The sequence below is a fragment of the Ixodes scapularis genome, unplaced genomic scaffold (genome assembly GCF_016920785.2).
Source record: "Ixodes scapularis isolate PalLabHiFi unplaced genomic scaffold, ASM1692078v2 PGA_scaffold12__126_contigs__length_90152505, whole genome shotgun sequence".
Classification (NCBI taxonomy): domain Eukaryota; kingdom Metazoa; phylum Arthropoda; class Arachnida; order Ixodida; family Ixodidae; genus Ixodes; species Ixodes scapularis.
The window spans coordinates 11471728-11486787 of NW_024609838.1; the positions used below are offsets into that span (position 1 = coordinate 11471728).

At 42.9% G+C, this 15060-nt stretch overlaps 1 protein-coding gene across 1 annotated transcript in view; it reads right to left on the reverse strand.

The window, feature by feature from the left end:
* Positions 1-10136, reverse strand: part of LOC8035572 (vitellogenin-6-like) — a 37534-nt gene extending 27398 nt beyond the window's left edge. The window contains exons 1-8 of the mRNA XM_029970586.3: positions 10072-10136; positions 8941-9083; positions 7773-7907; positions 6960-7097; positions 5727-5891; positions 4716-4855; positions 3564-3747; positions 242-438 (exon numbers count right to left, since the gene is read on the reverse strand). Of these exons, the coding sequence (XP_029826446.3) occupies positions 242-438; positions 3564-3747; positions 4716-4855; positions 5727-5891; positions 6960-7097; positions 7773-7907; positions 8941-9083; positions 10072-10120 (1151 nt within the window). The 5' untranslated portion in view covers positions 10121-10136. The remainder of the gene's footprint in view (positions 1-241; positions 439-3563; positions 3748-4715; positions 4856-5726; positions 5892-6959; positions 7098-7772; positions 7908-8940; positions 9084-10071) is intronic.
* Between the last annotated feature and the right edge of the window lie 4924 nt (positions 10137-15060).

Consider the following 15060-nt stretch of genomic DNA (forward strand, 5'->3'; position numbering starts at 1 on the left):
GAGCTTAAAAATCTACCCACTGTCTCCCTTCAATCAGAGCGAACCGAAGCGTCGTCTTTTCCTCGCGCAGAAGCTGGAGTTCGAACGCCTAGCTCCAGCGTCTCTCAGCGGGTATAGAGTGGCTCGCCGGTGCTCCCGCTTCCGCAGTTCCTCAAAGTCAGGCTTAAACTCGTCACGTTTGCATCTTTAGGCATTCTGGTTGTTTCAAACATCCTACACCGATAATTGGGGATGCACTCACTTAACGTGAGATTGGCTTGCTTCCGGTGCGCTGGCGACGGCTTGCTCGTACACCTGGACGACATCTTCGAAATGCAGAGTGGAAAGAGCGTTGAACAAGACCAGGAACTGGAGGCCTCCGCTTTCCTTGCCGTGAACATCCTTGACGTCGTCATCTTCGTACTCAAGGGCAGCGAGGTGGTTCAGACCCGCGACGAACTGGAAATGAAGCGTGCATTAATTAGAGAGCCTAGATTCAAGAGAGGGAGCAGATCGAGCAAGGGAGAGCGTTTGCGAGTAAATCGCTGGTCGCAAGTACGCATGCGGTTGTCGACGGTCGAGGGGGAAAGCCGGTACACAGTCTGTGACGCATGCAGACGATGGCGGCTTTTGACTCCTCCACGCAGCTTGTATTGCAAAGGCCACCATAAACCACGTGACCCCGATGTGGCAGTTGTAAGCACTCTGCAATCTAGGAACACTAGACTTGTTAAGAAGCGTGCCTGCTACCATCTCAGTGTGGTAGAATTCCGAACTACAGTGTAAGTATATATTCCAAGTGCTCCGGTAAAAATGTGCATAAATGCGTGGGACTTTCCAGTGTCTATAACATTCAAGCTGAATTGTCCATGATGGTTCCTTTGTGTTCTTTATCCCAAATATTGATTTGAGGTGATAAAAAAATCGGAATTCAGCTCCTCCGTGCATGTTTTATAAAAAAGTAAAACAGATACTATTTATGGCAATTGTAAAAAAAATAGAATGGTTTTAGTGTTTCTCGTCGAGAAAGTAACCTTCCAAACTGACGGACTTGATACCTAAGATGCACGCCCATAATCAGAGTTAACCGGCGTTAAAGCCAAAATTCCATGCCATTCTTTTGTATTTCCACGTCGCTTCTAACCGTGTGAATTACGTGCATCTAACATTGCAGAGTTCTGCAGGACTTTTTTTGTTTGTTTTTTTAGATTCTAAAGCAAAAAAGGCGCATGTTCATTTCCGGACTATGCGGACCGCAAGTTCGTCTGCTCCTTGAGGGGGGGTTGTATTGATGTCAAAAAGACGCTGAGTTCTGATTGGCTGTGCTAGGTAGGATAGTGGGTAGACCTCAATGTTAGCTGCCTCGAGGTCTAACCGCTATCCTTTCAATCGGGGTCAATCAGAGCTCGGCGTCGTTATGACGTCACCGCGACTGCTGCGCATCAAGCAGACGAACTTGCGGTCCGCATAGTCGCTGACTGTTCAAGAAACGTACGACCGAAATGATTTAAGCCTAAAATTATATTCTTTGCAAAACGAAACCGCATGTTTCATCTGCCGCGGGTAACGCTTCACTAACAAGTGTCTCAGACCTGAAGAGAAACCTAGAACTAGCCTATTTAGAAAATTGACGTAAGAGTTCTCGTCGATGCTTTTTCCACCAAATGTACTACAGGTAGTCGCTTTTCGGGACATCTTTCCCTATACCTGAACGCTTCATATCTCCCAAGCTTCATCACGCGTGCCAAGTTGAACCAACTAAATTACACACTAACTCGTTCATGTTCTCTTCCATATCATTGTGTACAAAAGATTGGAACAGTCTCACCCCGCACATGAATAGTTGCCCAATCCGATCCTATGTCATTTAAGCGAAGCTGCTTAGATTTGTTTATTTATTTAATCTTTTATTCGAATGTAAATTACAGCTTGGCCATTCAGTTTCTACTTTACCATCATGAGCATCGTTGCACCGCTTAATCAATGAAATCTCTGTATATTCATATTGAAGATTTAGGTTTTACTTTGTATGGTCGTTGATAAATTTTTATACCAACTGCTCGCTTTCTTTTTCTTTTTTGTTTATGCTATTATCATGAATAATACTCTCTTTTTGCCGTCTACCCTCATGTAATGCATCATCCTTTGAGGTAAATAAATCAAATGAAATAAAATAAAATATTATTAACTTTTTGTTTCCGTGAGTTTTCTTTCGCATTGTTTTCGGGTAATATCGACGCCTTATTGACTGTGAAGTGATAATAAGATGAACGAAATTCATCACGTCCTTCATATGTTAATTAAGCAGTCGTTTACTGTACTGAACAGCCATAGGGACGCCTGTTCACACATGAAGCACAGCGCCGGCTCGTAGCCATTGGTCAGCGATGGCAATAGTGTTGATGTTGCAGCGCTTACTTTGCGGTGTTTTAGTGACAGAGCGCGGCACCAGCGTTGTTCGTGAAGGCCCTTTCACACACCTTCGTTTGCTTTGGATCGAGTTCTTGGGATGTCATACAACAAAAGAACACGCTGGCACGCCGGCGCCATCTATATGGTGACCCCAGAACTGCATTTCATAAGAGCGCTGGTGGTTCGGCGGTATTTTCGAGATGGCATGTACGTATACTGCCTATGAGAACTGGTCGTTTATAACTAGGGTTCCGTGTTTTCGGTGCTTATTTTTTCTTTCCGAATTCGATGTTGTCTTTTTTTTTCGAAGACACCCCCACATAGAATAGTTTTTTTTTGTGTGTGTGTCAATTGGTTAAGGTTTATCCAATTTACACGAAAAACACACCATCTGTGGGAAAAAATAAACCCCCAAACAAATGAACCCTCGAATACGGATAAACAAAAATATACACACGCACACACAAAAAAAAAACAACGACAGCGAAAGCTTATACCGTATTTACTCGAGTTATAGCCGCACTAATTAAGAACATTACCCTTGCGTCTGCTTTTCTGCTTTACCTCAGAATACATATACAGTCAATCATCGCGCTGCGCATAAATAACATAGCGAATAACCAAATAGAGAACACGATTCTCCATAGAAATGCAATCTTCACGGATGGTATCTTCGCGCGAAGATGTTATCTCTGTCCCGTAAACCGCTGGAATCATGATGCCTATCGCGGTGGTTGGCAGGCCGCGTGCTCGGCGGAAAAGCGAGCACTCGGGGTTTCTTCATAAACAGTGTGGCTATTACGGTATTACCCGAGTAAATATGGTATATAACATTGTCAAAATTTTTTTCGAGTAAAAAAAACAAAAGGTTAATATGCGATAAAGCAGGAAATATACCGAAACTGCAAGCGTTCCAAGGCCATCCGATAGGTGGCGTCCGTGTGTTCTCTCATCGTAAGAGATTTTAAGAGGTTTTAATGCACACGGTCGCAAGCAATCGCAAGTGTGTGAATTAGCCTTTTGTGTTGACTAGCGCTGCGCTGTATACGTGTGAACTGGCCTTTACTCTACATTTCTGTCGCCTCCCTCTACATTTTCTTCTAGAATTCTCTACAAACTAGCGTGTATAGTCATCCGATGACCTAAGATATATTATCTATCCTTAGCCTTACCTTTTCTTTGTTGTTTGTGAGTTGAAAGTAGTCGACGAAGTGGTTGACCTTCTTCAGATCTTGGAGTGTCTCGACATGATCACCTACTGGAAGCGTCTGACTCAGGTGGTCCACCGTTTCCGTGTCTTCTGGGAGCTGGGTGTCGGTGTTGGCGTCGTGCACCTCCTCCAAATCCAAGGTGCGGCTGCGTAAATTATATAAATTCATAAAACATTTAATATAACGAAGTGGATTGCCTCTTTTGAGCCAAACTTTTTTTTGTCTAAAGATGTAGGGCCTTAAAGAAGCCCAAAAAAGCCAAGTTAGAGCCAAACACAAATGTGTTTGGCCTGAGTGTCGGTATCTCAGTCCTAATTTGCCAATAACGTGCCGAAGTCAGGCGTCACTGATGGATGTTTGGTTGTCACCTGCCAGCTTCTGGCCTAAATTGAAAAAAAAAAAAACTGACTCTACTTTTGTTTCTTGGTGTTCGGCTTTCATGTGAAAACTTTGAGGCTAAATTGCCAGACAAGTGCCAGATTCAGGTTCCATTGCTGGTTCTTCGCTTCATGCTTGGTGTCTAAGTCGGACACTTTGACAATTATGCCGTGAGCCAAAGAAAGGCCATAGAAACGTCCAAAGAAGTATTCTTGTACTAATAATGCCTCGAAGTAAAACCACATTAGACCCAAGTTAGGCCCTTATGGAAATGCCAATCTTGTGCCAACCTAGGTTTTTCTCTGACATGCTCCATGAGTGATCACTTGCTTCTCGTTTTATTTTGCAAGAATCTACTATTCAACGACGCCGTTTAAAAAACAACTCAGCTGAACAATAACGCGCTATAGATTTCAATTACGAGAGACAGTGTTGGAATCGAACTCACTACAGTTCAGTTTTTTAACACTGAAATGGAAATGTTTTGCTTTCCTCGTGTGCAATGAAATATACCGGAGGCTTCGGCCACATTAGTGCTTTTTTTATCGATTAATCTAAGAAAAGGAAAATTAGGTACCCAAAAATTCAGGAACTTAAAAAAGCTCTCTTTTTTTAATGTACAAAATATACTCCAGTTACAGGATGAAAAGTATTAGGGCATGTATGAAGAGACTGAGCATTTCGGTGCCTTTTTGGCTAAGAAGCGAAATGATCTTTAACACTTCCGTCTCTTACTTGAGCTGGACAACGAATGTTTTTCCTTGGCCGTAAGGCCTCAAGACAGTCTCCGAGGTTGCGCAGGCGTGGTCAATGACGTAGTGCTCTGGAGTTCCATCCAGCCAGTACTTGACTTGGGCGGTGGCCACCAGGGGGTGCTGCAATGGCAAAGCGGGAGGGCAATGTTACTGTACGTGTACAAATGTACCACGAGACACGTGCTACCGAGTTACCTTGTTTGTGTAATCTGTAGCAGATTCTTCTGCAAAGACCAAAAGCTGTCTAAAACTAAAATGATTGAGAAAAAAATTAAAAAAAAATTATTTCCGGGAGCAAATTGCTTGCCTCGGCGGAAGTCAGGGATTCCAAGAGCCACACTAACTAAAAGAAGACAATACGTAAAATAAACTAATCAATATATAATTCGTGAAAATAAGCCTATGGTTTCGATGAAACGCTTTCTGATCTTCATTAAAAGAAAAATGGGTTAGTTATAACTTTAAGGTGACTTGAAGCACGGGGGGAGCGCGGAGGTGGGCGTTAAAATTGATTACTCGAGAAACAGGCGCAAGGCCAGCGAAGCGAAAACGCAGATGATATTCTTATCGTCCTCGTTTCTCATCATGCCATCGTGACAACTGCATCTGGTTTAACCACTGTCTACGCCGACCAATAGTTTACAGCCCCAATTTGAATTACATATAATGTTTAACAAAGAACTAATATTGATGGTTTAATTTGCTTATCACTTTATAACAAAAACCGTAAACAAAGCAATTATATCATTAAATTGCTATAGTCACTGACAAAATGAGGATGGCGGGGAAAGGCTCCAGGTGTCCCCCCTCCAGAGCGACCTTGTACCTTTGGCAACGCTTCGACATCTCGAGCACCTCGAGCTCACGCGCTCAGTCAAAGCACGGTGTAAGTCATGGAGCGCGTGATGGAGGCGTTAGAAAGACACGCCTTGCCGGTCTCAGTCAGCCAGTGACATCGTTTTGTTTGCGTGTACAGTCCAGCAATGCTTACCGACTCCTGGGCTTCACATTCGACGCACTCGTGCGCCTTAATCCTCCCGTAGATGGCGAAGTGGTCCTTGTCGCATTTCTCGAGATTCTTGATCTTGGTGACCTCGAGGTGACCCTCATCCTCGGCGACAACGTACAGGGTGTCGCAGTTTCCGTGAAGACCGTCCTGCAAAAGGCACGATTGATTGGTTGAGCCAACGGAGAAGGCGCTTGGCAGGTCGTCCAGCTTCTGGTGACCGCTGGTGTCTCGTAGCCACTGGAATCTAGCACCTACTGGTGTCCTGCACACGCTGCCTTCCAACGGCCGCTGGCTTCCAGCAGCTACTGCCGTTTAACATCCGCTGGCTTCTAGCAGCCGGCGAATGCTAAACTTCTAGCATTTGCTGTGGCCTACTTTGTGTGAAACGTAGCTCCAGCATCCAGCGGAATTTACAGGTAGTGCTGCCATTTTTACCTGATTGCGAATACTCGCTCGTGACTCAAGTTCGTGGCTTTGAAACTCATTCTCGCTGAATTAGCAGAATATTTTGAATATTATGAACGCGTTCCGAAGCTTTGTCCTCAGGAACGCATTAACAACTGTGATTTGAAGCAGTGGTGGAACAAATTGTTCTTTTAATTTGTTTCCGCTGTGTTTCCAATGTTGATGCTGCTGGTATTGTATCTAATCAAGTGACGTCGCTAAAAAGTAGCTGCGTTCTGTGTATGGTTGGACAGCGGGAAATTATTCTGCCCCAATGGACGTTTGGTGTCTCCCCTGTAGATGAGAAATTTAACCCGTGCAGTACCTATGCCAGCCAGTTGTTTTTAACGTCCATAATGCAGTAGTAATATAACACCGCTTGTATGTAGAAAGCCCATTCAGAATGAAACTGGCAGAGGTGAGGATTAAGCCCAGGGTGTCTGGGTTCTGCAGTTCACGTTATCGCTCCTCGTGCTCCAAGCTGTGGTCTCCACAGCCTGTCTCCGATGCCCCCGGTAAACTCAGTAGAACATTTTTAGTAGATCGTTTTGATACCTCCCATAACAATATCCGATAACCATTCGATGCATGCGCAAAGGAGTCGGAGGACTTTCGATTATATTTATTGTAGTCATCGGAACGACCTACTAAAACTCCTTATTGAGATGCAGAGAACAGTGGAGAAGTTCTTGAAAGAACCCGGAGGATTCCTTAGCAAGGCCGGCTTTGAGGTTCTCTAAACGTTCTCTGATGCAAGAGTTTTATACGTACCTCCTTCACGTAGAACTGCTTGGCGTGGGGATCGTCATGACGTCCCTTGACGAGGTCCAGTTGGAACACGCTGAGGACACCCTTCTTGATGTTCTGAGACCACATGGGCTCGCTCTTTCCCAGCTCCGCGGCCTCGAGCTATAAACGAGAATAATGACGTACTTAGTATCTTACATAATAGTTTATATTTGCCCCTCACGTAATATATATAAAGCCAGTTAAAATATAGAGAAATCTTTTAACGCGCAATGTGTTCGCTTCAAAGAAAAGCTGGCGCTTGAAGTTAGCTTATACAACATTTCGGATATTGTAAATAATACAAGGACTCGACAAGTCGCAGGAGAAATACAAAACTGAGTCAATAAATGAAACATGCTTTGACTGCCAGATCTTTTAAAGGTATTTGAACGCCCCGGAAAGTGCTCTTCTACTGCGTAACCAAAGCACGCAACTTTGCCCCTGTCTTAGGGGCTTTCTATTTTCAAAGCATTTGGTTAAAATCACATTTGCAAGGTTAAATCAAGATTAGACGCACTTTACTTCAATTCAATTTCATGATTGTTGGTAACCTTTGCCATCTTTTAGGCAAATATATTACACATTATACAATTACATTTTTATTTCCGTTTCAACAAAATCCTCGAGAATTCAGCCAACAATAAATTCGAGTAGTGTGGGGACGATGTCTTAATTAAAATTGTTTAAGGTATCAGTCTGTCGAGGCTAGAAAGCTTTCAGACAGTGTTCATTGTGAAATGCATGGCAATGAACACAGCTGCATGTAGGCAATGGTAAAGTTCGAGTCTCGCTTACCTTTCCTTCGGAGAACTTGCCGGCAAATGGTCTCTCAATAAATTGCTTCAGTGCGTCGGTGGAGTGGTAGTGGAACTGGTGGTCACTGAGATGGACATGTTCGCCGTTGAAGGTGTCCACCTCGAAATCGATTATCTGCAACCGTAAGGCAATGCAATCAGACACACATTACTATGCACGATGTGCGGTCACAAAATGTAATTGTATTAACAAAAAAAAGGCCATTTCATTTAGGAGTTGCGGGCAGTAGCCTGAATTACGCGAACAGTACTGAGCAGCTTACTTAATAAGTGCCAGAAGACTCACAGATTATTAGCAGTTCCACCTAAGAGATGTATTGGCTTTTTAGGAGATCATTTGTATTGAATTTATATCCTCCTTCGCCGTTTCGACGCAACCAGTGATTCGACTTGTGCGGATTCCTGCTCGGAAGCATATATCACAGGAAAGTTAAACAGTATGTTGTACTAACCCTTTTTCTTTTGTCTCGTTTATTTTGGGTGTTTTTGTAGTACCTAGCTGTATCGATACATACGCATCGGCAAGCTACTTTTTTGCCCCCGTGCATTTTTCCGGGGAATTTAAACATCGCCGCTTTGAGAAACAAGTGCCGCGGAAAGTAAGAGCGTCGAAAGATGTTTGTTATTTCTTCGTGATGGATTTTCGACGAAAGGGTACCTGCTTTACTGCTAAAATGTTTACGAGCCGTTATTCATCGAGTGTTCGCTTTGTGAAATAGTTACATGCCCGTATATATCTATATTAGGGAGCGCTGTCTATTCTTTAGACTTACATCGTCGGGTAGCTGAGTGCTTTATTTACTAAGCTATAACCTGCCGTGCGTACTTCGTTTCGCGCTAAGTTCCACTGCAGCCAAAGCTGCCATGCGATGGATAAAATCAAGCATAGCACCAAAGGTATGTTTCCACGGTTCCTCGTCGTCCTTATGCGTTTTTCTATTACCGGCTAAATCAACTCCCTCACAGTGAATGCGACGTAATCCCGTGCTTTTGCTTTTCGTGTGTGATTGGTTAAGCTGGTCATAGCAAACGCATAAAGACGGCGAGTACTTTGCGATACACTTTTTCGCGCTGCTTTATTCAGTCCATCGGGTTGTGGTGATGTCTGTGATCAAGCGTAACGTCCGTGAAAAGAAGAACAACTTTACCTTGAAGTGCGTGTGGTCGGGTCTGGGTTGGGCGACGACCTTGCTCTGGAACGCGAATCCCGAGGACTGTAGGGGCTGCTCCGGGTTATAGACTTGTAGCTTTCCGTTGTAGTGGTACACGTAGTCCTTGCCCACTTCGAAGGCTGCATGTACCAAAAAAGAAAAAAAAAAGTTATTAAAATACGATCCACCAAAAAAAAACTTTTAGAAGGAACTTCTAGGAGGCTATACGGACGGAAGTTTGTAGAGTGGTTGCAATGTTAGCACAGGCCATCGCATACGCGCGATATCCCATCGCGAAACTTTTAGATGAAGTGGTCGTAGGCCCTACTCGACTCGGGCCTCATAAGATGCCTATCTTACCCGCTTACGCGCAAACTTGAATGCTACGATCCTTTGAAAAGAAACATCCAGTAAACTGATATCAAATATTTTTTTCTTCTCCCTTTCCAGCTGACGTTATGTCATAATCTCTATAAGACGATTCAAGGCCTCCTAAAGTTACTTTGGAGAGTAATATCATATTGCTGTTTTTGTAACATTTCTATCGAAATGTACTGGTGCACGCGGATGGTCTAAAGTACCGAGATAGTCTCCGGGGCCACACTGACTGCTCTCAAATAAATCCTCTGAGATGAACAGACATATTAAGACGGTTCTGTGACTGTCGGACGGGTTAGATATGGCTTCTCTTAGAAAAGAGCGACACGTAGAAAATAATCTGTGTAGTTGGAGCGGGTCTTACCGTCTTCGATCAGTAGATTTTGTATTTTAATGTGTGGATTTCACGAAATGGTAATTCTTGCTTATTGGGACTGCAAGAAGCTTCTAGTATTTCTCTTGAAAGTTTACGTAAATAATCCGACTGTACGATTGTATCACTTTAGATAGGATTAGTGAGAAGTATGTGGCTCATCCCGCTGCAATGAAGTGTTCGCACGAAGAGGTTACTTGTTCTGAGTTCTAAATAGTTGAGCGTGATGATTTCTGATTTACGATAACTCAAAAGGGACATGAAAGACAACTGCTTTGTTGTCTGCTTGTTTTCCATGTCCCTCTTTTGTTACCGTAAATTGGATGATCCGTTTATTACTAAAAAAAAAAAGCGAGGTTTCACAGAGTTCCACTCACCCGAAGCTGCAGCAAGGAACAGGACAGGCAGAACGTAGGGGACTCTCATGACGATGCAGTTCTTTACACTCCCATAGCCAAGGAGTGAGCACTGAATGGATCGCCTTCCCGGGGCAGGCTTAAGTAGGTTCGGGACCCCCCACAGCCGTTGGACAAGCAAGATTTTTTGTTTTCTTTTGTTGTTTGCTTCTGATACAGACGATAAACCGACGTCACGTGACAGGCTGAATCAATTCCTGCCTTCCTTCTTCGCCTCCTTCAAAGAGCGTAAGATTCTAGGAAAGCCTGAGTTCTTGCTGTATCCCAAAAGTCAGGCCTCTTTTAGGCGGTAGTGTATCCGTTTTCTTGATTGTGGAGCCGAGCTTTGGGTGTCACTTTGTGGCGATAATACCGGAGCGGGCAGTGAGGGGCATGTTACGGGGTGCACTGAGACTGCAACGACAGCTCCATAGAGAAAAGCGAGAGAAAAATATGATCTGTGTTTTTTACTCGAGTGGCTTCGTTGATAAGGCGGCGTGCTGCTGGGTTCTGGATTGGTATCTCCATGCGGGATGAATAGAAGCAGCCAGTGTGGAAGGCGGAAGATCTCGTCTCCAGAGGCTTGGTTTCGTTTGTCAACGGGAAGCGACGCTCGCATGTTCTTCACATGCTTGTGTCATCCTAAGGCAGTATGCGTATTCAGCCGAGGTAGCAAAATGCTCTATAGCGAAAAAACAAATCTGCGAGTATTTGGACATGAATAAGGTCTCGCTGACATTTGGGTCAGCTTACACGATACATAAAACGAGATTCTCGATAAACGGGAATCGCTTGGCTCCTGAAGTTTTCTCGCGTAAATGCGCCGGTCACAAATCTTACCGAGAGCCGACGTGTAGACGCGACGTAAAAGTGTGATGAAGTTGTTTTTTTATTTTTATACGTGGTGATTTCCATTTATTGTTTAGCAATTTAGATGCTCCACATTCCTATATAAATTGACAATACTATTCTATTTCCGAAAGAAGGCTGCAACGAAAGGATAACCCATTTGGTGCACGCGTTGTACGCTATCACTAATGCAAAGAAGAACCTGCTTCGTGCACTTTCTATCTCAAGATGTTTGGTGCGCAATTAATAACATCATGTTGGTGCACATGCTAGCTTTACCAGTACGAACAGTTCACTTAAAGAAGAAACAATAAAAATTCCAAAGGTATAGGAAACCAGGAAATCAAACTATAGTTCAATAGAACATACCCGGTATAACTACAGAGGCACCGTTTTATGCGAAAAAAGAAACACTTTATATTCTACATTACCCTTAACTGTTATAGATGATTCAAAACCGCATACTTCAGCCCCGTCTTTCTGGATGCAGATAAGGCAATCCGTGAGAACTCTTCTTCCTTGCGAGGTCTCATTTTGCGTGCACTACTCATTTATTTCATTTATTTATCCTTAAGAACCCGGGTGGGGCATTACATAAGGGGGAGAGTAGACGAGAACTAAAATACACTTTTACACTTGAAAACGACAAAAAAAGCAAAGGAGAGAGTCAAAATCGCAATAGTAAAAAACACAAAGTACTGATATGGTTTAGTCGGGAATGGTTAGTGGTTGTGTAATGAGACTTCCTGGCGAAACCTTATTGGGTCAGTAATGACTACAATGTCGTCGGGAAGGGAGTTCCAGACGGCTATTGCATGAGGGAAAAAGGAAGTATTGAAGGCAAGCGTTTTGCCCGCAATACGCTTGATGCATTGCCTGTGATTAAGGCGTGATGATACTTGGTCTGGACGAGCAAGAGGGGTGGTGTGGGATTATGGATAGTTATAGTACAACTTATGCAATAAATATAACCGAGACTTCAATCTTCGACTGGACACTAAGGGTAGTTCTAGAGTTTCTTTAGGTTGGGTTACACTGATGTCATGAGTATAAGCTGATGCGATGAATCGGGCTGCGCGGGTTTGTATGCGTTCCAGGTTATCAGAGAGGTAAGCTTAAAGAAGGGTGCCAGATGGATGACGCATATTTAAGCTTTGGTCGAACGAATGTTATGTATGCAAGCTTCTTAAGGTGACTGGGCGCGGACTTTAAATTATGTTTCAGGTATTCAAGTGTGCGTGATGCCTCAGCTACATTATCAACATGTAGCACCCAAGAACGCGTTGAGGTTAAATTTATTCCTAAGTACTTATAAGAAGACGAAGTATTAATTGGAGTGCCGCCGAGTGAATATAAATACGTATGTGTAGATTTTCTCCGGGTAAACGAAACTACTTTACACTTGTCCAGGTTGAGAGGCATAAGCCATTGTTCAAACCAGGTATTAATTTGTGCTTGGTCGTCCTGCAATATGAAATTGATGATCTGAATCATTTGTGAGTGGGCGATATATCACGCAATCATCGGCGAATAGCCTAATTTTCGAAAGGATGTCACGAGGAAGGTCGTTTATGTATATTAAGAATGGTAGTGTGGAGAGTCCTGCACCCTGGGGAACTCCTGATGCTACTTTACCAAGGGGTGATTTGTGATTATTAGCCAATGTGAACTGAACTCTGGAGGTGAGAAAATCCTGAATCCAAGCGATGATAGTCGAATCAATACTAAGAACTGAAAGCTTGGTGAGTAGATGACGATGCGGAACACGGTCGAAGGCCTTCACGAAGTCGAGAAATATTACATCCGTTTGGTAATTATTATTCATGTTAACAAGTAGGTCATAAGTAAACTCTGCAAGTTGGGTCTCGCACGAGGGACCTTTACGGAAACCGTGCTGGTGGGGGTAGAAAAAACTAATCGAGTTAAGGTGACTTATTATGTTCGAGCTGATTATATGCTCTAATAGTTTAGAAGGAACGCTTGTTAAAAAAATGGGGCGATAATTAGATACAATTGATCGATCACCACTTTTATGGACGGGGATGATTTTCCAAATTTCTCAGTCTTTTGGGCTTTGGCGATGTGAAAGTGATTGGGAGAAAATTAGTGATAGATAGTCACTTGCAACAATATTGGTGCTTTTAAGGATTTTGGTGCTGATGTTATCCATGCCAGCAGATGATGATAGCCTTAGTTTGTCAATTAAGGCACTTATTCCAGCAGATGACATAACAGTAGGTGGCATGATGGCACTAGACAATGAGCGGGGAGATGCTACTTCGCCAAGGCTCAAAATCATTTCTGTCCGTGAAGACAGAAATGAAAAAGTCGTTTAAGGCTGTCGCGCTTTCGTTCTCAACGATGGGATCTCTATTGCTGTCTGCCAGCGACAGAGATTGGGAGTAATATTTGGGTGACAGGAGCTGCCAAAATCGGGTTGGGTTAAAACGAAGAATGGAAGGCATGTCGGAAGATAAAAACTTTTCCTTAGCCCGTTTAATATTTTTGCATATTCCTTTGAAAGGAATATGCGAAAATCATTCGTATTGCTTTGAGCATTCGGATCACAATGTAGGAGCTCAAACAAAGTAGTCGAAAACGTCGCTTGTAAATTGTTTTGAAATACCACAAGACGTTTGTAGTGCGTGACAAGCATTGCGGATAAGAAACAGGGCAGCCATTTACCAAGATGTCCGTAAGAAGACTTACTGCACACTCGAACGTCGCCTTCTTTCACTATTTCAGGGCACAGATATGAAATCTGAGTTTGCAGCTTTCAAAAAAGATACAACGAGAGGCTTGCACGCGTCATTGCTGTGTAGTTTGGTAGCGATATTTCCAGCTTCGTAAATGTAGCAGTTCAGGGTACATTTGAAGCCACGTCCGTTTGTATCGGGATTTTTTTTTTTTTTTTTAAGAATTTTAGCCAGGAGGCAGGGAAGTTCAATCTTTCATGACAACACCCGAATTATTATTTTGGACATTTCACGAGCCTTTCTCATTTCTAATTACAAACCATAATTAGCGTTCTGGAATCTATTTTGAGTGGATTTATTAGAACCCCACTTGCTATGATCTACTTTAAGCCACATTCTTGTGTTCACAAATAAATATTTGATTGACAGGAAAGTTTTTCATGCATGTGGTCGCGTGTCTATCCTGCTAAATTGATTATATGCCTTGCATTTTGATTGCCCTATCGTAGAATATTTTTTCTTACATAGCGAACAATGGCAATGAAGCGACCAGAAACGTCGATTAAAGCAATTATGGCAAATAAACATATATGACTTTTGCGAAAGTTCCGTCATAAATCTGAACATGCCATCTGATGCATATTAACGTTTTTTTCAAAAGAGCTTTTTTTCTACATAGAAAGGAATTTGCAGTCATTACTTGCAGTATTAGCGCGATCAAACAATGTGTTTCAAGTATACTAACAATTAAACAAAGTGAACTTATACATCACAATATTTGTACTAACATATTGCCCGTATCTTTTATTTTATATTATTTTATTAGGGGGACTCCAACCCCAATTGTGGGTTGATGCTACTTTTTACGGCATGCAATCTCCAAGAAATAGGATACTAATGCTTTTTTAACCTCAATTGCTACGGTAAACTAGCTCGATACATCGTAAATAATAACAATAATTGTGATCTAAGAACAAAACAAAAACTTGCAATAATGCAAGACCGGGTGGCTCAGATGCTGAAGATTTCTTACGGTCTGTACCAAAGCCAAAGGAAAACGCGAACGCAGGGGCACATTGCAGGGGGCTAGCACTGACATAGATGGATAAGAAGGGATGTTTCCGCTATCGACTTCAAAACAAAATAAGTGTTCTGCCAGACAGTATGCTTTCTTTTCCTTTTTTTTTTCTGTAGGACTCTTTTTTTTGTACGTTTTTGCTTTGAAAGTTAGACGCGCCTTAGATTAGCAACTCAAGGTCAGCGTCTGCCTGACCGACACCGAGGCCACGCAAGCGGAAAACTAGCCTCCAAAGAAGACGGCTGGACTTGTATCATGCGAGGACCGCCTGCAATACTCAATGGAGATAATAGGAAAGTGGAATAAAGGACCCATGCAAAGCAAAACATATTTCCATGTTGTTGTTTA